This window comes from Neoarius graeffei, chromosome 2 (assembly GCF_027579695.1).
Source record: "Neoarius graeffei isolate fNeoGra1 chromosome 2, fNeoGra1.pri, whole genome shotgun sequence".
Lineage (NCBI taxonomy): Eukaryota > Metazoa > Chordata > Actinopteri > Siluriformes > Ariidae > Neoarius > Neoarius graeffei.
Window position 1 is genome coordinate 18,502,613 of NC_083570.1, and position 23,222 is coordinate 18,525,834.

At 42.1% G+C, this 23,222-nt stretch overlaps 1 protein-coding gene across 3 annotated transcripts in view; it reads right to left on the reverse strand.

Moving 5' to 3' along the window:
- The window catches only part of map3k7 (mitogen-activated protein kinase kinase kinase 7), a 69,385-nt gene that overhangs the window by 39,752 nt on the left and 6,411 nt on the right, over nt 1-23,222 (reverse strand). For 2 of the 3 annotated variants that reach the window (XM_060913953.1, XM_060913954.1), the window contains exons 2-7: nt 21,559-21,669; nt 20,568-20,633; nt 20,258-20,303; nt 13,816-13,954; nt 6,866-6,990; nt 4,776-4,904 (exon numbers count right to left, since the gene is read on the reverse strand). In XM_060913953.1, the coding sequence (XP_060769936.1) occupies nt 4,776-4,904; nt 6,866-6,990; nt 13,816-13,954; nt 20,258-20,303; nt 20,568-20,633; nt 21,559-21,669 (616 nt within the window). Of the gene's footprint in view, nt 1-4,775; nt 4,905-6,865; nt 6,991-10,397; nt 10,684-13,815; nt 13,955-20,257; nt 20,304-20,567; nt 20,634-21,558; nt 21,670-23,222 lie in introns of those variants that run through there. The other variant, XM_060913955.1, reaches the window with a different exon arrangement.

Genomic DNA, 23,222 nt, shown 5'->3' on the forward strand with positions numbered 1-23,222 from the left:
CTTGAATGGCTAAATGTAAGAAGTACGATCTTGTTATAAGAGCTATTTTGATTATTTTGAGTTAATCAGATCTCGCATAATAAGTTCCCCAATCTTATTTTGGAATTATTTCATCTAAAAACAGGTTAGATTTTTCAGCTTACTTTAAGAAATCTTACCAAGTCAAATTTGACGAGTTCCATTGGCAGATTTTTTTTTTCACCTGATTCAAGCAAATATGCTTTATTTCTCATTTTTGAAAGGCCATTTTTTCAGTGAACCCATTGTGCATCAACGAGAACAGGGATGAGAGTGTAGTGAAGATGCAAGGAGTAGACGTAAAGAAAGTTGGTGAATTCTAGTACCTGGGGTCAACTGTGCAGGAAAACGGGGGCTGCGATAGTGAGGTGAGGAAGAGAGTGCAGGCAGGGTGGAGAAGGATTTCGGGAGTCATTTGTGATTGGAAAGTCCCAGCAAAGGTGAAAGATAAGACATATAAGACAGTAGTGAGACCGGCTGTGATGTACGGATTGGAGACCGTACCCTTAACGAAGGGACAGGAGGCAGAGTTGAGGATGTTAAGGTTTGCGATGGGAGGTTGGACAGGATAAGGAACGAGCGCATCAGAGGGACAGCGCATGTAGAGAGCTTGGGAATTAAGCTAAGAGAGAGGAGACTGAGATGGTATGGGCACATCCTGAGAAGAGCATGGATTAAAGCAAAAAAAATTATTTGACTGAAAATTTACAGGGGGGGGGGGGGGGGGTTATGGGTGGATTTCGATGAAATTCTGAGAATGGTTAACTTAGAACTGATAACTTTATTATCAATTAATTAATGGATTAATATATTCAATTTATTGCACTTTCTTTCCATTGCTTCCGTATATTTTTTTTTGTGGCAAATCACACAAATGCAAGCACCTGGAATGTTTAGTTTTTTGCACCAGGAACTAAATGGCTTTTCGTTTTCACCTATTTCGTACAGCCAAGCCCACCTCCACTTGTTTTTTTTTACACCTTTATCAATGGCAGACACATCAGTGCCTTCTTTCATGTAAAGCGCATCCATGCTGCCGAAACCGAAAGCAGAATGACGTGCTCCTCTGTGCTCGACGTCAATATAGAAAAAAGTTTGGATCTTCGCTTACATTAAAATTGGGGTTTGACCTTACTTTGTGTTGAATACGACTTCAAAAACAATTCAAGATTTTATTAAGAGAAATATTGTGGCCAACACGAGTGTTAAGTTACCTAAAAGATCGCGTGAAGTTGGCTGCTATCTACTTTGCGTTCGTTCTCATTTTCCTCCATCATTTCATAGGCCAGAAACAGATGTTTTGACGTAATTTAACTGAGTAGGCTATGATTATTATTTAACCGTAGTCTTCTAGACATTTTGCCTGTTTGAGGCATTGAACGCTGGTGAATGATTTTCAAGGAATAAAGTTTAGCGCATGTCGGAACATCATTGCGCTCGCAGCCTCCAACTCCTCAAACGTCCTTTAAATTGTGATATAGCGTAGGCTATAAGGCACGATTCTAACATACCTTACACATTGGCCTAACGAAAATAATAATTGTTGGGGCGTCTGCTGATTTGTTAGCTATAAATTTAGGTCTAATTACTTCTGACAGTCTGCAAGCATTGCACCGTCGGGTCTTCAAGTCTGGCTGAAGCAGAGGAGCGGGCTTTCCGGGGTTTATTTTTTTTATTTTTTAACATGTTCTATTTCTATATGTCCAGGTTTGAACCAAGTCATTTTGGCAAGATTTAATTTAATACAAAACAGAAATGGTCAGACACAAGCACGCCAAGCACATGGGTATGGATTTTGCCGATTTTGACAGCGCATGTTTTTTTAATGGCGCACCGTAGACAGCGAACGTTTAAACATGATCAAACAGAGGAAATGAACGACACAAAGCATGGCTCAAAAACAAAAAAGTTAAATAAACCCTGCTGATAGTTGATGGTGTTGGAACACATCAGTGTTATAACCCGATCTCTACCCAACCACCCGTCATTTTAATTCTCCTCGGATCAGCGCCGACCTCACATTTGGCCTTGGGAGAGTTCAGTTGACGGAAATCCGTCACACGACGGAAAACTTTAATCCATGGAAGAGATGTTGGAAGGAGAATGTTGAGGATGGAGCTGCCAGGCAAACAAAAACGAGTAAGGCCAAAGAGGAGATGCATAGATGTGGTGAGAGAGGACATGAAAGTGGTAGAGAAGGATGCAGAAGACAGGGAGCAATGGAGACGAAAGATCTCAAGAGCAAAGAAAGACAAAAGATGATGATTTCTTCAACCCAACAGACCCGGTACTGGGTCCAACAGAACGTTACTGTAATTGACTTCTGATAAAAAGGTTTTTTTTTTTTTAATGCTGTTTTGGTACATTATATAGCGTCTATATCAGGGGTGGGCAATTATTTTTTCCATGGGGCCACATGAGAAACAGAAAATGTTGTGGAGGGCCGGACCAAAAGGCTGAACTAAATTCTGCATAATATTAATTGTCTTTCTTTATATAAAGCAGTAAATAACATTGTTTTTACAAGCTGCTAAGACTGGTAAGAGTATGGAAAAAACGAGGTTGCCTTACAAAAAAATGTCATTTATTCAGTCAAATTTCCCAAAACAATGGTTAACAAAATGTGAACGTGTGTACCATTTTTTTCAGTCACATTCACCACAAAACACAATAAAGACATCACAATATTGTCTTTCTACTCCAAATATCAAGCAAGATACATCAGATTATAATAATGATGCCCACATTTGTAGTCTAATCACCTCATGTGACCTGCTCGCAACAACGTCGATTCGGTGTAGGTATCAGATCTACAGATCGGCTCGGGCTCCAGCGCCTGCTGGCGACGTCACACTATGTGATTGGCTGGACCGTTTGAAGGATGACGTACAAGTTTGTGGTTGGTCTGGACAAATTACGGAAGTAGTTATCGCGGGATTAGGTTTCGTGGGATTTCATGTCACGCGCATTGCGTTTTTGTTGAACACAGCTTCAAAATAAAAGCAATGCACATTCAGTCCATGCGTGAGGTAAAATTAGAAAATACGTTTATTTTGTAATTTCTAATTAAACCTTACGCGGGCCAGTCAGAATGAACCAAAGGGCCGGATGCGGCCCGCGGGCCGTAAAATGCCCAGGTCTGCTCTATATACTGGGGTCGACCGATAATCGGCCTGGCCGATATATCGGGCCGATATTCTGCATTTTTAGGGTTATCGGTATCGGCCATAATTTCCACCGATATGCCGATAACATGCCTTTTTGCAGCCATTTCGTTCCTAATGCGACCGTCACTGCACGTCCTTTCCTGCACTCGCCTCTCTGAGTTCAAGAACACGGTCCCGCCCACCACAACATCTGATTTGTTTGGCACAAGAGATGTAGCCAATCGACACGTGTAGCTAAACGCTGTGAACTGTTTCAAGGCGGCCGTACGGGCACTCGGGCAGAAGCGGCACAAGGGATACAGCCAATCAACACGCGTAGCTAAACGCTGTGAATTGTTTCAAGGCGGCCGTACGGGCACTCGGGCAGAAGCGGCACAAGGGATACAGCCAATCAACACGCGTAGCTAAATGCTGTGAACTGTTTCAAGGCGGCCGTACGGGCACTCGGGCAGAAGCAGATCCCACTTCAAGGTAAGGACGCGCTGCTTTTGCCGCAATAAGTCACAAACACACAAGTTGCAAAAGCACGACATCATTATACGTTTCCATTCTTCATCTACTACTCGTTAAAACTGTCCATTTGCATCTGTGTAGCCAGGCAAACTTAGCTTACGGAAGGAAGCACTTGAATTAGCCTACAACCAACTAGTCTCGCTGAAACTACATGTAATGCTTCCTTCACTACAATATAATCCTCCTAAATTGGGAATATTAGGCTTGGGCATTAAAAGCATTAGAATGTAGATGGTTACTTGTTAAGTTGTTACATAACAGGGAGTGATGGCCTACTTTGTTTGATTTTACTTTTTAAAAAATGCTGCAGGCAGCTCCCTACACTTGATTTGTTATTTAAAAACTACTTGAAGTTGGTAAGTCTTACTTAGTTCTTAGTGTAAAAGAATCCAGAGTGTATTTTCATTTATTTTCCACTGAAAATGGTGAGCTATAATATAGCAGGGAGTGATTTTATTTTTTTATTGGTGAATATTTATTTTATTATTATTTTATTTCTCATTTTATTCTAACTAATATGTTTGACTTTATTGTACAAATGCTGCTGGCATCTCCCTGCACAAAATTTCATGTTCAATTTTACAATTAAACATACATTTCATGGATATGAAGGTCTGTGTCAGTGTGTGCTATGTTTAATTTCATGTGAATTATAATCTTTACATTTATCGGTTATCGGCATCCCAATTCCATAATAATCGGTATCGGCCCTGAAAAAAACACATCGGTCGATCCCTACTATATACATACTTTTATGGGTTTTTTCAGTCCAGCTATAGTTACTGAACGAAACGAATGGCATCTCTGTCCATGGGTCCATTGCTATCATGGTGTTATCTTTTGGTTACACATATTCTCGGAGCTCTGACGTATACATTGACCTGATAACCGTGGTACTATTTTTGATTCATTTTGGGTGTGTCTGTCTAGACGAGCCACACCTCCCAGCACCCTAGGGCTGAAAAGGTTAATTAAATAAGTAAAACTGAATACGGCAGAGTGTGTGGGGGAATAATTCAGTCAGTCTTGCTGATCGCTGGCACCTGTTTCGTTTGTGTTTGTGCAAGAGGGACTCACCACGGTGCACGGCCCACATGATCCGGAAGGCAGGTCCTCCGATCTCATCAAAAGGCTTCCTGCGCGTGATCACCTCCCACAGAATAATGCCCCAGCTGAACACGTCACACTTCTCGCTGTAGTTACTGCCTACAAAGTGCACACACAATGAGCAACACTGGCAACCGGACCAAAGCGCAGACCGAAAATAGAACAAACAGGCGAACGCGCTCACAAAGACGGGATTATGTGGCAAACTGACAAATGAATCCTCATTTTCACCGAGCACACTTAAGATAATCCCCAGCACCTTAATACCGTATCTGCCCCCTTCTTCTGAGCAGGAGGCAATTTCTTCTCGTGGTACCTCAGAGACGCTTAATTACCCTTCTTATTATGCTTCAATTACATCGCTCATCTAACATATGTTGGTTTTTGTTTTGTTCTGCACCTTCTCACCGAGATCATCTTCTAATTCGCTTATCAGTAAAGCAAATGAGTCGCGTTAGCTTCAATCCTCTAATGAGCACAGCTTTAATAGCATGGGAGGACTAGTCCTATATTAACAAACAAGATAATGACCTACTCGCAGCCCAGCGCACTCCCCCCCCCCCCCCCTTCCTCCCCCATCTCCGAAGCTGAAATCAAGTGCATCAGCTTATTTCAAATGCCGGCGGTAATGAATGTGCCTGTTAATCTTGGAGACCACAATCCTCCTAACTGCACTTCAGGCAAATGTTCTTCATTATATGTGTAATAACATCTTAAGTATTATGTAGATCATGAAGGGTAGCATAAAAAAAAAAACCAACACAATTATAGTCAACCCGTTTCATCAAACACTGCATATTAAAGGTGTGATATGTAATTTAAGTGAATAATCTGTCGCAATGCAAACAGCATGGTGGTGGTGTTCTTCATTTAATTTTTTTTTTTTAAATTGTACCCATTTTTTAAAAGCCTGTGTGCACTTTCGCTTTGAAAAGCACCTGGAGTTTCCCGCCATCAGTGAGCTCATTTTGTCAAACATATAAAAAAAAAAAAAAAGTCATTGCGACCCCTAAGGAGAGATCAGAACCACTGCTCGGTCCCGAATCTGATCCGTACAACCTGATGCCTTTTTAAATATTTGAAATGCTACAATCTGAACAGATGGCACATATTTTTTGCTTGTTGTTCCTCGGACACGGCTCGTTTAAACCTCCTGTCTTAAACGAAGCATGGATAGAGGGTGGCACCATGGCACGCTGTTTGTGCCTTCACTTAGACTACGTTCAGACTGCACCCTGAAACGACCCATATCCGATTTTTTTGCCCATATGCGACCTGTATCCGATTTGTTATTGACAATCTGAACGACACAGATCCGATTTTTTCACATGCGACCCAGGCCGCTTGGATATGTGGTCCTAATTCCGATGCATATCCGTTATTTTCACATGCGACTGCAGTCTGACCGGACAGGTCGCATTCATGCGACCTACATGTCATCAACAAGAGACAAACGTCACTATTCTGCGTTGGCTAATCCCGCCTCTTTGGTGGAAAACAACAACATTTGTACAGTTTTCAGAATTTAAATAGACTTTTATAGAATTGATCAAGCTAATGGTGGATTTGGTAGGGACCTGGATGTTAAATCATCCTGTATTACAAGATTATAAGATTGTTCTGGAAATTTCCAGTAATTTGACACCTTCGGTCTCATTAGTCTGCTGCCCACATTAATCAGATTATTGTGCGAGTTCCACCGCCGCCGCCACAAAAACCACATCGCCAGGTCTCGCCTCATCTCCATGCTTTACTTGCAAACTTGAAGAGTGCGCTTTTTTTTGTTTACGTATTACGTAGATGTGCTTATTACGTGTCAATTTGCGCATGCGGGACACTTTTGGGTCATTTTCCGTTCATATTGGAGATCGCATACAAGTCTCATATAATCGGTAATGTGAACGGCCTAACAAAAAAATCGGATTTCACAACAAATCGGATATGGGTCGTTTCAGGTTGCAGTCTGAACGTAGTGTTAGACAGAATTTGCAATAAGATGCTAATTTCAGTGTGTTAGCATGATCGGAGCTTAGCGAGATGCCCCTTTCCCTCCTTCTTGCCTTCGAACACCTCGGGAGCCATCCAGGCTGCGCTGCCTTTGTTGTTGGTCATGTGCGTCTGGATGTCGCACGCCGTCCCGAAGTCGCAGATCTTGAGAACGGTGCCTCCAGCGACCAGCAGCAGACTGCAGAAATGGTGCAGATAAACCACATGAGCATGAGGTCTTTAAATTAATTGATGCAGAGTTACGAAACACAGTGTGAAACTTACAACCCTCTCAATGAACACATCTGATTTTGGAAGCAGTGGAGACAACATAAAACAACCCCCCCCCCCCAAAAAATTTATTTACCAGCTGGGAGGTCCGTATCGTGAAATACCGTGACCGAGGTCTTGAAAGTACTGAGCGAGGCCCTCTGGGCCGAGGTCACGGTATTTCACCATACGGACCGACCTTAAGCTGGTAAATAATATATTTATTTTTTTCTTTACCAAATTCTAACAGAAAGCGAGAGCGCCCGAAAGGGAAAACCGAGCCGAGCCGCCATTTTGAATCCTCATTTACGGCTGTAATGCAAATGGCTTTGTCCTCGGTATACAAGTGCACTTCCATGGCAGGAAAAAAAAACTACATTTTGCCGCCTATGTAGTCCCCTATTTATACAAATAGGAGTCATTCAGGATTCAGCCATGTTTTTGCTCGGCGTTAGCAACAGTTACAGGTTTTTAGCTTTCTCCTGAAATGTTTTCTTTTATTTCGTCTTCCTCAGGGTAGTAAAACTCGCTTTCGCTGTGAACACTGTCCAGGGATGAGAGTGGGTGGTCACCAAAAAAAAAGCAGAAAACAAGATGGCGCCCGAAGCCGGGGGTCTGGGAGGGATACCCCCCAGGAAAATTTTGAAAAATAAGGCCTTACAAACCACTTTTCCTGCAATCTGAGCTGTAGTAGATAAAAAAAATCTGTTGTCTTTTTTATATATTTACATGAAAATGTGTTTCAAATCAATAGGAGTATTGTTTGAATTCAAAATAAAAATCACATTCTACATTCAAGGGTATGGTTATAATTCATGATCAACAAAAATGACAAACTAAATTCACATTAAACGCAAGTTTTATTAATTATCAAAATGTTCATATATTAAATAACATTTCTTAGGGAGAAAAGGCCAGTCACCCGATGTCCTCATTAGTTGCATATGATTTCAGAAAGTCTTTTGAAATATTTAAGTTTTCAAAACTGTCAGCATTAATTCAGATTTACTGACCATCATATACATGTTCAATGTATTAAATCAAACGAATGCTGAGTTTATGGGATAATGTCTATGTACACTTTATACAATTATTTATAGTTCACAGTCACTTCTCATTTTCATTTAATCATTTCGACGACTTCTTCAGCCTTTTGGCCAAAGACAAAAGCTTGTCAGCTTGTCTCTCTGTTTTTTATACCAGCATCGATTTCACGTACCTTCGCTTCGTCTCGCTCGTCAATTGTATTCGGCATTTCGAGTAAAAAAGCCGATACGAAAGAGAAACGTATTTTTGAAGCGCAGCGACGATGAACATGTGCAAGTTTCGATAAAATAGAACAGATGCGGGTACTTTTGTAAGAACTGTTATGATTGGCTTTTCTTCTCTGTCACACTCTTGTAAGAACTGTTATGATTGGCTATCATGCTCTCGCCAGCGATGTTTTGGCCAATTACATTGTAGATAACACGTATTCTACCGCGAGACTTAGCGAGACTAAAGATGGCGAAAATGTAAACATGCAACATCGTCGTACGCTTGAGTATCACGAAGGAACATACCCCAAGCCCCCTCAATGAAAAAAAAAAAACTCAACGGATTTGGCATAATATCGATTTTCGCTCAGAAAAAGTGGAAATCCGCCGAAAAGCGGAAAACTCTCATCCCTGACTGTCGTTATCGCTATCCATGCTGTAAAATTAATGCTATTCTCCTGAGAAATGCGAAAATAAATGTTGGCAAAAATTGCTATGATGTTTGTTGTTGTTGTGAACGAGCGAGTCGCCAGAGGTCCATATCTGGGGTCCGTATCGTAGGATACGGAGCCCACTTGCCAGCCAATCAGAGCGTGGGATTTGATGGAAACCGGACTGCGAAAAAAATAAATATAATTACCATGGATGCAAACGGCTCGCCTTTTGGCGGATGCCGCCTTTTTCACGGCTGTCTGGGGGACTTGTGTGAATCGTGCGGATCCGATGAGGTTTTTTTTTTTTTGGTGCGTTGGAGTGTGTTGGAGAGCAATTCCAGCGTTATGGATGTGACACTTGAACTCAAAATGGCAACAAATGACCCAGTGCATGTTTTATTGTCTCCCAGTATTTAAACAGGTGTTGCATATTTTAAGGCTGTACCATACTGGAGAAGTGATAGAACAAGAACAATTCCCATAGTACATCTAGGGCATGCCAGAAAACGCCAATAAAAGATGCGTTATGGATGTGACAGGAAAAGTATCACTTTTCTTGGGTGACTGTACATTTTTATCAAACTCTGTGAAATTGTAAACCTAATGTCGAAATGGAGATATCCATTTGATAGAGGGGTCCAAGGTGAATATTAAAAAATCTTTGTTTAAAATATTTTGTATTTCATGCACAGTTTCGGAAGGAAAAGTCAGCGTTATGGATGCGACGAAATTCCGTTATGGATGTGACGCGTCTGAAATAGACATGGCATATGTTTAGAAAATCAGCAATTTAACCAGCATAACCCTTTGAAAAACTCTAAATATCAGCTAAAACTATCAAAGTTCTTAAATAATATTTAGGATGGCTATTGTTTTGCTGTTTTGTGGATTTTAGCATACATTTCTGTGGCTTGTGGCAATAATATAGAATTGTACATGATCAAAGTTGATTTTAGCTTGGGGTTTACATTATAAGAAAGAAAGACTGACAGTGACATATTAGGTTGGTTACAAATTGGTTCAACTTATTCACATCTGTAAAATACAGGCCTAGGTGAGATCTCTGGGAGTGGTTTTGATGTATTACATGTTGCTTTAATTTTGCATGGTGAGGTTGACATTTACATGGAATTGCCCTGAGAGTGTCTGATTATAATTTCATCAAAGTAAATTCTGTATTAAAATTACTAAATAAGCAAATGCCGTTACAGTCCATGAAACATACGAAGTATAAGTATGAGAAGAAAACAGTAAATCAGAAAGCTGCGCACGTAAAGCCAATTACGTAACTTACGTTGGACTGATGGAAATCTTTGCGCGTGCAGTGAAGTGCAGCCAGCAGCAGAAAATGGCCAGGCCCGGCGCCAGGAACACTTTACTAAGGGGGCAATTAGAAATCGCAAGGGGGCAAATATTTTTCATATAGTGTGTAGTAGTGATGGCGGTCTGACAACGTGTTTTAAACAACTGCGCCAACCACAAAACCACGGCCCCGAAGGTTGGTTTCGTACAGGAAAATCATGTGACATATTACCAGGGCAGTTGCGCTTTATCAACTCCCGTGCCCACCTGTTACCCCTCCCCTCCAATTTTCTCACAGACACGCGGTACAACCGGAAAGATGCCAAACATAAAATAACACACACCTTTCACCGGCCTGCCTGTGTCATCTTGGTCAGTTGAGGTGGCCGATGTGCTGGGCTCTGCATACTCCACAGTGTGTTTTGACACGATCCATTTTCTTATATCCATTTTGATGCCATCTAACACACGGTCAGCAGCAAACTACGAGCTAACCGCCAACACTCTCAAAACCCTTTGCCTGTGTGTACAGCGTCAGCAATGAAAGAGTAACAATGTGCAACGTAAGAATCATAACAACCAATCAGATTTGTTCTACCGTGCCAGTTTTAGTAGTGATTTATGTGAAATGTATTTTCATGCAATGCGCAACCACTTAATATTTCGTATTTGAAAATGCAAATTATTAATACGTCTATAATACATTAGGCCAAATAAAAAAATTTTAAAAAAGTGTGTTTTCGGTAACCCGACCGATCGAGAATTTCCGCGTCGAAATTGCCGACCGTAAAGTTTTTATTACAAATTTCCCTCCATCTTTTAGTGTAAGCGGCGTTAGTTTGTCAATTTTTTGTTTCAACGCATTCAAGTTGTGAAAGAAACGATAAAAAGTAAAATGTTTCGCCACTTCTATCCGCCCTCCTGCATAAACATGGAAGCGCACTTGTATACTGAAGGAGGAAAGGGAAAACTGAGCCGAGCCGCCCTTTTGAATCCTCATTCAAGGCTGTAATGCAAATTGCTTCCTGTTCAGTATACAAGTGCACTTCCATGGCAGGGAAAAACACTACATTTTACCGCCTATGTAGTCCCCTATTTATACAAATAGGAGTCATTCAGGATTCAGCCATGTTTGTGCTCGGTGTTTTTGCTCGACCCAAGTTCTACAGTAGGCTAGGCTAGGCCGTCTGCTTTTAATCGAAGTAGCCTAGCCTAGGACGTTATTTTCACGTTATTTCTTGATAAGATGTTTTCACGTTATTACATGAAAATATCATGAAATATCGCTTCCGTAGATCATAACTCGAACTCTCGCGATATTTTTTTTACTCGTTTAAAGATTTAAAACACTTTTATTTTATTATAATGTGTAGTATAAAGGATTCTGTGCCAAAATACTATTTTGTAAGATGTTTACTTGTGTTAATTTTTTCGAACAAAATAAAAAAAAATTTAGAAAAAAAAAAAATTTTCCTACCTACCGACCTTATTTTAGTATTTCATGTTACCGGAAACACACTATTTTTTTTTTTTGGCCTTATATTTTCATAAGAAAACAATTAAGTGATCTGAGTCTCCGTTGAGGGGGCGCGGCTGTAGCCACGAGGGGGCAACACCCCCTTTCGCCCCCCCACGGCGCCAGGCCTGATAATGGCGTGCAGCCAATTGGCTTTACGTGCGCAGCTTTCTGATTTACTGTTTTCTTCTCATACTTATACTTCCTATGTTTCATGGACTGTAACGGCATTTGCTTATTTAGTAATTTTAATACAGAATTTACTTTGATGAAATTATAATCAGACACTCCAACGCCCCCCCCCCCAAAAAAAACCTCATCAGATCTGCGCGATTCACACAAATCCCCCAGACAGCCGTGAAAAAGGTGGCATCCGCCAAAAGGCGCGCCGTTTGCATCCATGAACTACTCATAATAAATCAATCAAAGCCAAATTATCTAAATTCAACGAGCATGAGGTTCAGTATGCTGGGTGTGGTGCTGGTGCTGTTGACTCTGTAAGAAGAGAAGCAGCTGTTCAGTCACTTTGTTTCCAGAGGCTTTTCCAATCACAGCCTGTAAATAACCAGCTGCAAACAAGCGACACCACACACACCTCGGCCATGCCACATACCCTACATACTGCTGCTCCATCTGATCTGGATAGAATATAAAATTCAAAGGATTTGATAACAGGGATGAGCGATATGACAAAAATATCACATCACATCACATCATGTGTGAAGAAATAAAAACGATACAAGTCAGGAATAAACCACTTGGGAGGGGGGTGCTTTTCTAGGAAAACAATTAACAAAGGGATGCGACACGGATCGATCGTCTTCCTATAGACCCTTTGCACTGACGTCACCCGAAACCGGAAGTAAACAAACCCTGCGCCATATTGGAAGACCAACAAACTCGTGATTAGGGGGAAATAACGGCAGCGCGCGGTATGTGAACCCACGAGGCACTTGGATCATCAAAAACCTACAATGGTAAACTTTTGTGCTATGTTAGGGTTCTAACAAAGCTGATGGGAAAGGTGAAAAGAAGTCTTTCTACAGAATACCAGCTGTGATTGAGACACAAGGGGAGCAAACCAAGGAGCTTTCTGCCAGGAGACAGCGAGAGGATTTAGCTGCTTTATACAGAGCGGATCTGAATACTTCAAATCTACAGCAGTACAGAATATGTTCAGACCATTTTGTTACTGGTAAGTCACTAGGCTAGAGTGTTGTAGAACATTTTTTTAAATGTTTACTGAATAAAAACATCCTTAATTTTATCACATTCATGTTATATATTTCATTTCTTTCTTTTGTTTTAATTTTCCTCCCTCCATCCCTCTTTGGATTTTAAATATAGTTTTTCCCCCATGTCCAAATAATTCAAAGATATATAAATAAAAACAGATAAGTAGTAAATTAAAAATAAAATTATGAAATAAAAAAAATCCATAACAGCATGAATACAGATTGCAATAGTTTACAATGTCTGGGTAGCAAACAGATGGCAGAATTGGTGTCAGGTCCTCCTTTATGTTTCCATTCTCCCTTGCCCCGAGTCTTATCATATGGGTCAAACCCATCAATCACAGCCAGTTTCTCCACATACCGTGCCCTTTCTGCAGCTGGTAATGTACTCACATAACCAGAATTATCAGCCATCGTGTCACTTCACTCATCGTGTCACTTCACAACAGCTGTAATATCAGTTCACTCTCGCTCGTAGTTTGTTTTGTATTGTGAGTGAGTATGTATGTATGTATGTATGTACTTGGTCTTCCAATATGGTGCCCTAACAAAATCACGCGGTACGGTGACGTCACGCGGCAGCCCTCTATAGCGGCGCGTCCGAATCCGGTTGTTTACGAGTACGATTTTTAAAATGCATTAAAAAAAAAAACCACATCTTTTTTTTATCCATTTGTTGTTACATGTGAAATTTCTGCTCAACAAGTCAGTTCACGTTCCCACTATGAACAGTCGCCTCCTCACCAGCCTCTCGGGAAAAAGTTACAAGGTGCCGAGACCGGAGACCTTCCCCGAACGTGAAATGAAACCGCGCCGTATCAAGAGTTACCCACGGATTAAAAGTCCGTTTACGTGACGCGTCTGTTATACAGGTCCGTGTGAGCCCGGTTACTGTAGAAACGGGAGCACATCTCAGACATGATCTATAATGATTTGCCTCGTGGCTGGAACTTGACGGTATAAAGGGCTTCCAACATGTGACCTAAGAAGGTAATGGAGTGCGGTGCTTACTTGGGTGGCTTGAGGTCCCTGTGAATGAGCGCCTTTGGTTTCATGCCGTGGAGATACGAGACGCCCTGAGCACACTGCATACACCAGCTCATGGCGTGGGACGCTGTGTAGTGCGGGAGTGGCTCTGCGCCGTGCAACACTGCGGAGAGAAAAAAATAATAATGGGAAACTCAAGTACGTCTGAAAGTGTGGTGCGTTTTCATGCACGTTCAGCGCTGCACAACTCCTCTCCGTGACTGATTTCCAAGTTACACTCACCGGCCACTTTATTAGGCACACCTGCTGTTTTATGCAGCGCTCTAATCAAGCAATCAACCTTCGACAGCAGCACGATGTATAAGAGCTTCAGTTAGTGTTCACTTCAAACATCAGAATGTGGGGGAGGGGGGGATGGCATCTCAAAGAGTCACTACGTTTACATGCACATAGAGAGAATCGAATTTCTGCCGTTGCTCGACTGAAATCGAAGTTCAAAATGCCATGTATACACCTTAATTCGGCTGAAATTGAACCGAACTTGATTTCTCGGAATCGAGCTACACGACCTAGTTTATGCGATTTCTGCCGAGCTACTTTGTGCATGTATACCCTATCGAGCTAGTTGTCGAGCTACTTCCGGAAGTGACGAGTGACGAGACCACAAGCGGGAAACACAACAGCCTCGGTCGGCATGACAACGAATCATGACAACGGCATGAATCTTTTCTTTTTGTGGCATTGTTTGCACTGTTAAAATTTAGCTCACTTACTGTATCACCAAATACATCTGTACAGCTGTTGCATAGCTGTGAATTGTGTACATAAACAAGTCACTGTATTTGTGTGTGTATATACATGTCCAACATCTGAAGAATGTCAATAAAAACAAAACAATTGAACTTTTTGTGTGTTTATTAAGACACAAGTTAAATTGTAAGCCAAAAAAAAAAAAAAAATTTTTTGTAAGCAAAAAATGGACTTTAGAAAAATATTATTGTGCAAAATAAGTTGTCTTACAAAACAGTGGTCTGCGCCGGACAGTTTGTAGCCATAGTCTGTTAGAGCAAGCCTAACAGCTTGAACACGGAACTCTAGTGTTGCCAGATTGGGGGTTTTAAGTGCATTTTAGCGGATTTGAACATGTTTTGGGCTGGGAAACGTCAGCATTATCTGGCAACACTATAGCTCTTCTTCATGACGACAACCGGAAGTGTACCAACACGATGGGGCGTGTAGCGCCACGTGTGGCTCGGGTGCACAATGCACCTTGCACAATAGCCCGATTTCACTTGTGCATGTAGGATTGGATTTCTCTGGCACCCCTGCTTTGACCCTTTGCTCAATTACCAACAGCAGCTCGATTTGGACGTGCATGTAAACGTAGTCACTGACTGTCTTTCACTGTGCCAGATGGACTGCTTTGAGTATTTCAGAAACTGCCGACCCCTTGGGGTTTATTTTTTTCGCGCATGACGGTCTCTAGAGTTTACACAGAATGGCTCGAAAAACAAAAAACACAGATTGCGCAGTGACAGATCTGTGGACGGAAACAAACGCCTTGTTGATAAGAGAAGGCGGAGGAAAACGGACAGATCGGGCTGAGCTTTTTTGCCAGGAAGGATATCGCAACTCTCTACAAACGTGGTGAGCAGAAAAGCATCTCAGCATGCAAAAGCAGATCATCACATTGGGTTCCACTCCTGCAGCCAAGAACAGGAATCCTAGAATCAACAACAAGTTCCCATTAAATAAATAAATAAATAAAGCAGCTTGCATAAGTATCTCCCCCCCTTTTGAACTTGGCCACATTTTGTATGATAGATAGATTTACTTTATTGATCCTGTGTGTGCGTGTGTGTGTTATGCAACTACACAAACTGGGGGTGGAAAAAGAATATCAATGTAAATTGCAAAATTATTTTGTTTAAAAAAAAAAAAGTTCTGCAAAAGTATTCACGCCCGCTGCTGAGAAACTGCTAACCTTAGTTCTTTTTGGAAAGAAAGTCTTTTTTTTTTTTCCCACGCACAGTTCCATACTGATGAGAACATGGTGATGAAGCGACCTGATTTTTGACGGCTTTTGCAACTGTACGACGTCTGTCAATCGAAGACCGCAGATTGACCAGCGGACAACAAAATCTGTATCTTCATTTCCATAACATCGACGGATTTTTATCGAGTGCTTATTTAATAAAAAAAAAAACGTGGGATTATTCACTAACAAATTTTACAGAAAATATTCACAACAGTTTCTGTTTTTCCTTCACAAATTTCCAAGATGGGGGGAAAAAAGAAACCAAAACCTCAAGACCCTGTAGTTTTTGCATGCACATCACAAACAAAATTAGTTTCGAGAGTTTTTGCTACTTTTTTTTTCTACTTATAAGCTTGGTACGAAAATACTTCCAGTATCTTGCTTTCTTCCAGTCACAACAATACAACAGAATAAAAGTCCATAACCATTTTGGAATTGCTTGAGGGGAAAAAAAAAAAAAAAAACAGTAAATAAAACACCAAGTTATTTTTTTCCCTTTGAAATTGCAATGCGAGAATTCTCGAGGCCTAAGAATGAATCAAGCTTATCTTTCAAGTCTTGTTGAGAAACTGGATTATTAGATTTCACCTGATTTATTAAGATTATTTTTTATGATCGAGTGCATGTTCCGATATTTTTTGATCACTTGACAAACAGGCGTGTTCAAAATGGCTTGCTTTTCCTCCCACAGACATCTCTCTGGTCTTCATGTTGGTTTATCCTTATTAACAACAAAAAACACACAGTCTTTACAGGCAAAACCCAGGACTCGAACTGAGAGTAGACACCCAGAGCTATTCACCGTTTAAACGAGCGATCTAACAGGGCACACCGGGACCATAAACACCGATAAGAGTCATCTGTCCAACCAAAAGGTGCCATGTTCTCAGTTATTTAACACATCGAGATATAAATAAATAAATGAATATCGATAAACGAACATAAATACATGGGGCAGCCATGGCTTAATGGTTAGAGAAGCAGCTTTGGGACCAACAGATCGCTGGTTTCACATTCCCTGGAACAGAAGGAACGGCTGAAGTGCCCTGAAGCAAGGCACCTAACTCCCAACTGCTCCCCAGGCTGCTCTGGGTATGCTGTGTCATGCTGGATAACAGCATCTGCTAAATGCCATTAATGTAATTCAGTATAGAGGTTTTCGACCTGACGTCATAGGGTCACGTGATACTGTTTACGCCGCCATTTTGGAGGTCAAACAAAGCCACGCTTATCAGCAAACAACGCTTGGAATATCCATCTTCTTCATCGCTTACTTTTATCGGAGAATGCCTGATACGTGTTGTCCAGTTAGCTGCCACAACAGAAGAGGGGATAAACCTGGATTAACGTTCCATAGGTTCCCGGCCGATTGACAGCGTCGCGAAAAGTGGATCGCGGCGATCAGGCGAGAGAATTGGCAGCCCACCGAACACACGCGTTTGTGTGGCGAACATTTTGTCTCAGGTAACTTTTCCAAAAGTTTAAAAGATATCGTATGCGAGATAATTGACAAATTATACATGTAACCTAGCACCTAGCCTACACGTAAGCCCTGTTAGGCGGTGTTCAGGCTACCTGGCACCGAGCCCCACTAGTCAGGCTACGATGGTTTTATCTTTATACATCCATGGTTTTACAGTGGGGCAAAAAAGTATTTAGTCAGCCACCAATTGTGCAAGTTCTCCCACTTAAGATGAGAGAGGCCTGTAATTTTCATCATAGGTACACTTCAACTATGAGAGACAGAATGGGGGGAAAGAATCCAGGAAATCACATTGTAGGATTTTTAATGAATTAATTGGTAAATTCCTCAGTAAAATAAGTATTTGGTCACCTACAAACAAGCAAGATTTCTGGCTCTCACAGACCTGTAACTTCTTTTTTAAGAGGCTCCTCTGTCCTCCACTCGTTACCTGTATTAATGGCACCTGTTTGAACTCGTTATCAGTGTAAAAGACACCTGTCCACAACCTCAAACAGTCACACTCCAAACTCTACTATGGCCAAGATCAAAGAGCTGTCAAAGGACACCAGAAACAAAATTGTAGACCTGCACCAGGCTGGGAAGACTGAATCTGCAATAGGTAAGCAGCTTGGTGTGAAGAAATCAACTGTGGGAGCAATTATTAGAAAATGGAAGACATACAGGACCACTGATAATCTCCCTCGATCTGGGGCTCCACGCAAGATCTCACCCCGTGGGGTCAAAATGATCACAAGAACGGTGAGCAAAAATCCCAGAACCACACGGGGGGACCTAGTGAATGACCTGCAGAGAGCTGGGACCAAAGTAACAAAGGCTACCATCAGTAACACACTACGCCGCCAGGGACTCAAATCCTGCAGTGCCAGACGTGTCCCCCTGCTTAAGCCAGTACATGTCCAGGCCCATCTGAAGTTTGCTAGAGAGCATTTGGATGATCCAGAAGAGGATTGGGAGAATGTCATATGGTCAGATGAAACCAAAATAGAACTTTTCGGTAAAAACTCAACTTGTCGTGTTTGGAGGAGAAAGAATGCTGAGTTGTATCCAAAGAACACCATACCTACTGTGAAGCATGGAGGTGGAAACATCATGCTTTGGGGCTGTTTTTCTGCAAAGGGACCAGGACGACTGATCCGTGTAAAGGAAAGAATGAATGGGGCCATGTATCATGAGATTTTGAGTGAAAACCTCCTTCCATCAGCAAGGGCATTGAAGATGAAACGTGGCTGGGTCTTTCAGCATGACAATGATCCCAAACACACCGCCTGGGCAATGAAGGAGTGGCTTCGTAAGAAGCATTTCAAGGTCCTGGAGTGGCCTAGCCAGTCGCCAGATCTCAACCCCATAGAAAATCTTTGGAGGGAGTTGAAAGTCCGTGTTGCCCAGCGACAGCCCCAAAACATCACTGCTCTAGAGGAGATCTGCATGGAGGAATGGGCCAAAATACCAGCAACAGTGTGTGAAAACCTTGTGAAGACTTACAGAAAACGTTTGACCTCTGTCATTGCCAACAAAGGGTATATAACAAAGTATTGAGATTTACTTTTGTTATTGACCAAATACTTATTTTCCACCATAATTTGCAAATAAATTCTTTAAAAATCAGACAATGTGATTTCCTGGATTCTTTCCCCCATTCTGTCTCTCATAGTTGAAGTGTACCTATGATGAAAATTACAGGCCTCTCTCATCTTTTTAAGTGGGAGAACTTGCACAATTGGTGACTGACTAAATACTTTTTTGCCCCACTGTATATACGCGAGACGGGGACCGCTCGGCCTCATCAATGGGGCTACCTGGCACCGGGCTTCTTACTAGTGTTTGGGCAGCTTACGTGTAGTCTAGGTTTAACATACACGGTGCCCTCAGGCGAGGCAGAGCCATGTTGTTGGGTGGGTTGTACTTTTTAGATGTGAATATGCAATGGACAAAACTAGAATTTGATACTAGACATATTAATTATTATGCGTTTTTCTATATGATTAATGCAACTCTCTCTCAACCTGGACACTATTTTTCTAACTGCAATGAATTTACTTTTATTTGGTATCACGTTGAAGTAGACTGTTATGGAATTTTTTTGCCACAAAATGTTGTTGGAAATCTTTGCAGATGTTGTCATGGCAACCATTCAAACAATGCGTGCTGCGAAAAGGGAAAATACATATTTTTTGACAAATCTTTAAAGCAGGTTTTTCTATTTAAATATTAAAAGTAGTAGCCTACTTCTTAAAGTTATTCAATTTAGGTTTAGTAGCATATTGACGGTGTAATGTCGCTCGATAACCCACATGTTGGGCTAGCGGGAGTCGCCACTGTTGTGACCGCCAAAATGGCGCCATCTACTTGTCGACATGGCAACAGTCATGTGGGTCGAAAACCTCTATAATGTAAATCATTCTATTCAGGTTGATTTTGTGCCCTTGCAAATATTTTGCTCATACACCCATCGAGAGCTCCACTTTTAGGCAGTGCCTAGAAATATATATTATCTTGTTCATAAAAAATAAAATTTTAATTCAGTTACAGTTCACAGGATGTTTTTTTTTTTTATTTAGCGCACGGATTCCAAGTTCATTTGCTGGACCAGATAAGAAGCTTTATCGAGCTGATCCCTGGCTTGGTGGTGTCCCTTTGACACCCCTGGTCGAAACAAATCATTGTTATTTGCAAAAGTCAGAAGATCCTTGATCAGAATGCTGAATCATTGCACCTGTTCGAGGTCGTGGCACACACTGTGTGTTTGTTGCGATCACACAGGAATCAGATGATTGCAGCAGAGCAGACTGAGAAACAAATGACTCAACAATTCACGCTTTATTAACACACCCTGTTTTTAAGTTCTTTTAAAATCTACTGAATACAAGGAAGATTTTCTCTTTCGGATCCACATTCCTTTTGAATTATTCACTTAAAAAAAAAAAAAAAAAACACTCACTCACCATTGTACAGAGAGCCGCCTTCTGCATACTCCATGACCAGACATACCTGCAGAGAGAGAAACACACTCTCAATCAGTGATATCAGCCCTGGGATCTGATCATCTAACGATCTCAAGGACGAGCAGGATCGGAACTGGATTTAAATACGTATGAGAAGATATTATTTGTCACAACTGTTTAGACTTACATAAACAAATATAAAAAAAACACACACACACCAAAAAAACCCCACAACCATTGCTCATAATAAATACATAAAAGAATGGTTCTTGAAGGAAACCTTCAGCTGAAGTGCAAAACGTAAACTTACGGGATTTTTACAGGAGCCGTACAACTTCACGATGTTGGGGTGATTCACACGAGACAACTGACGAAGCTGGAGAAAGAAAAAGGCAGAATGAATGAATAAATAAATAAATAAAAATAAAAATCAAGCAGGGGCCTGAATACGAGTCAGGTGAACAGATTGCTCAGTTGATTCTGAGGGTTCTGGTGGCCTGGAAAATGAATGGACTGAACTTAAAAGTGTAAGCTGATATAAATTTCAGAAATAACCTACACCACGCATTGGGGGGGGGGGGGGGGGGGGGGAGGACAGAAAAAGGGAGAAGAGGAGATAGAGAGAGAGAGAGAGAGGAAGGGGGTCGAGAGGGGAAAGAGAGAGAGAGAGAGGGGAGGGAGAGAGAGAGGGAGGGGGAGAGAAAGAGAGGGAGGGGGAGGGGGGAGCGAGACTTTCCCTGTGTCCGAAATCACTCACTCGTTCACTACTCCCTATAAAGGGAATTACTATATAGAGGACTATACAGTGAACTCATTGGTAAAATTAAAAACCACTTTCGGACGCTACTCCATTGCGCTGGTATTTACGCCATTACTGTCACACAATTAAAGCGTGCCAGATCAGCCGGCTGGTGGGTTTTCAAAATAATAAAACACATGCATGTATTTTTGTGATAAATCCATATTGCTCAAGTAGAAAAACACACAACAAGAGACAGAGATGCGGCAGTGCTTTAGTCCTTCAACCTGTCCGGCTCTCTCACTTCCTCCACTTTCGTGCTACAAGCTGAGACGAGCCCGATGCATTCTGGGACTCGGTCTCCGACGTCTCCACTGATGCTATGCTACACTGCAAGAAATGAACATATAAACATCTTAATGTGTTTGATGGGTCAGTTTCCCTTTCAGGCCGTGAGTTCGGAACAGGGATCTAAAGGAGGACATGAAGCTCAACTCAACCCAGGATTCCATCAAGATCAACGGAGAGCAAAGGAAGCACCTTCATCCTGAGCAGATCGTACCTCGACAACAAAAGCATTCCTTTCTGATTCGCTCTCGATGGTCTTGATGGCAACATCTTTGCCTTTCCATTTGGCCTTGCACACGACTCCGAAAGCTCCTCTGCCCACCACCTGGGGAAAAAGACGCAGTGTAAAGATGACACAACGAGCAACATTTCAGCACTGAACAGCTAAATACATTTCAACCAACAACAAGGAAGGTTTGGAAAAGTGAAGAAAAATGCACCAACAAACCACGCTCACTGTGAACAAGCTGCAAGTGCAATTTACTGCAGAAAGGAAACGTCCAGGAGGCGGAGTCATACCTGCTCAAGCTCCTCCTACCCGGGTAGAGTACGGCAGCTTGAGAGTTCGGGTTATTGGAGGAGCTGGATCAGGCTCCGCCCCTTGGACTTTTTGGTAAGTCTCAAACAGATAAATTGTGAGCTATAAGATTTGAAGTTTCGCCCATGTTCACGAAGCTCCAACTCCGGATTTCCTCTCTTGCTTTATACACTCGTCATGAAGTCACACGTTATCGAGGTCTACCAAGGTGGTTATGTTCTCCGTGTGGTTTGTTTGTCTGACTGTCAGCAGGATTGCGCAAAACCTCTGAAAACAATTTTCGTGAAACTTGGTGGAAGGCCGTCACATAAACCAAGATAGAACCTGTTAAATTTCCGAGCCGGTCCGAGTCACTGGGCGGATCCGTGAATTTATATTCACTGTCGCCAACGTTGCGAGGCGGAATTCAGTTTTGGTGGAAGTCTGCCGTCAAGAACGCCATAGGTTTTAAAATCCAATAGTCATGAAACATAGCCAGTGTAGAAATATGACTCCTCCGTATCACTAATCGTGGATACCAGTATTCCTCTGGGGCACACATGGAAGCTAGTTGCTCAAACCTAATACTGAAAGCTGGCATCATGGAGCACTTGGGGACATGGACGTACGACTCATCCAGACAGATAAAGTGGTCAACTCGATAATAGCCGCGACTCTTGCCCTTGGCAGAGGTCTGCGCTCTCTGAGTGCCCGTCCAGCTCCAGGTTATTTGTCCAAGATAGTTTTTTTAACAGACTAGCATAGAAACACAGAAAGCGTGTGGTTCGTTAGATATGATATACGATATGATACGAGCGACCATTTTGATTTAAATTTGATGCCGTGTACTGAACTCGGGGTTGATCCCTTGGATCGGCTTCGAGCTTGATCACTCAAGCCAAGCATATCTCGTATCTCCACTGCCGATTCCCAAGATACCAGCTATTAACACTTGCTACCGATCCACTCGGCGGTATGGTGGTGTAGTGGTTAGCACGGTCGCCTCACAGCAAGAAGGTTCTGGGTTTGAGCCCAGCGGCAAGCAAGGGCCTTTCTGTGCAGAGTTTGCATGTTCTCCCCGTGTCTGCGTGGGTTTCCCCCCACAGTCCAAAGACATGCGGTTAGCTTAATATGGGACGGCCTTGGGCTGAGGTGCCCTTGAGTGAGGCACCGAACTCCCAACTGCTCCCCAGGTGTTTTTAGCATGGCTGCCCACTGCTTTGGGTATGTGTGTGTGCTCATTCCTCACGTGTGTGTTCACTGCTTCAGATGGGTTAAATGCAGAGAGGAAATTTCACAAATGTGTGATGAATAAAGCTGTGCTTTCTTGCTTTCACTCCAAGGTACCCGGGTGTAGGTGG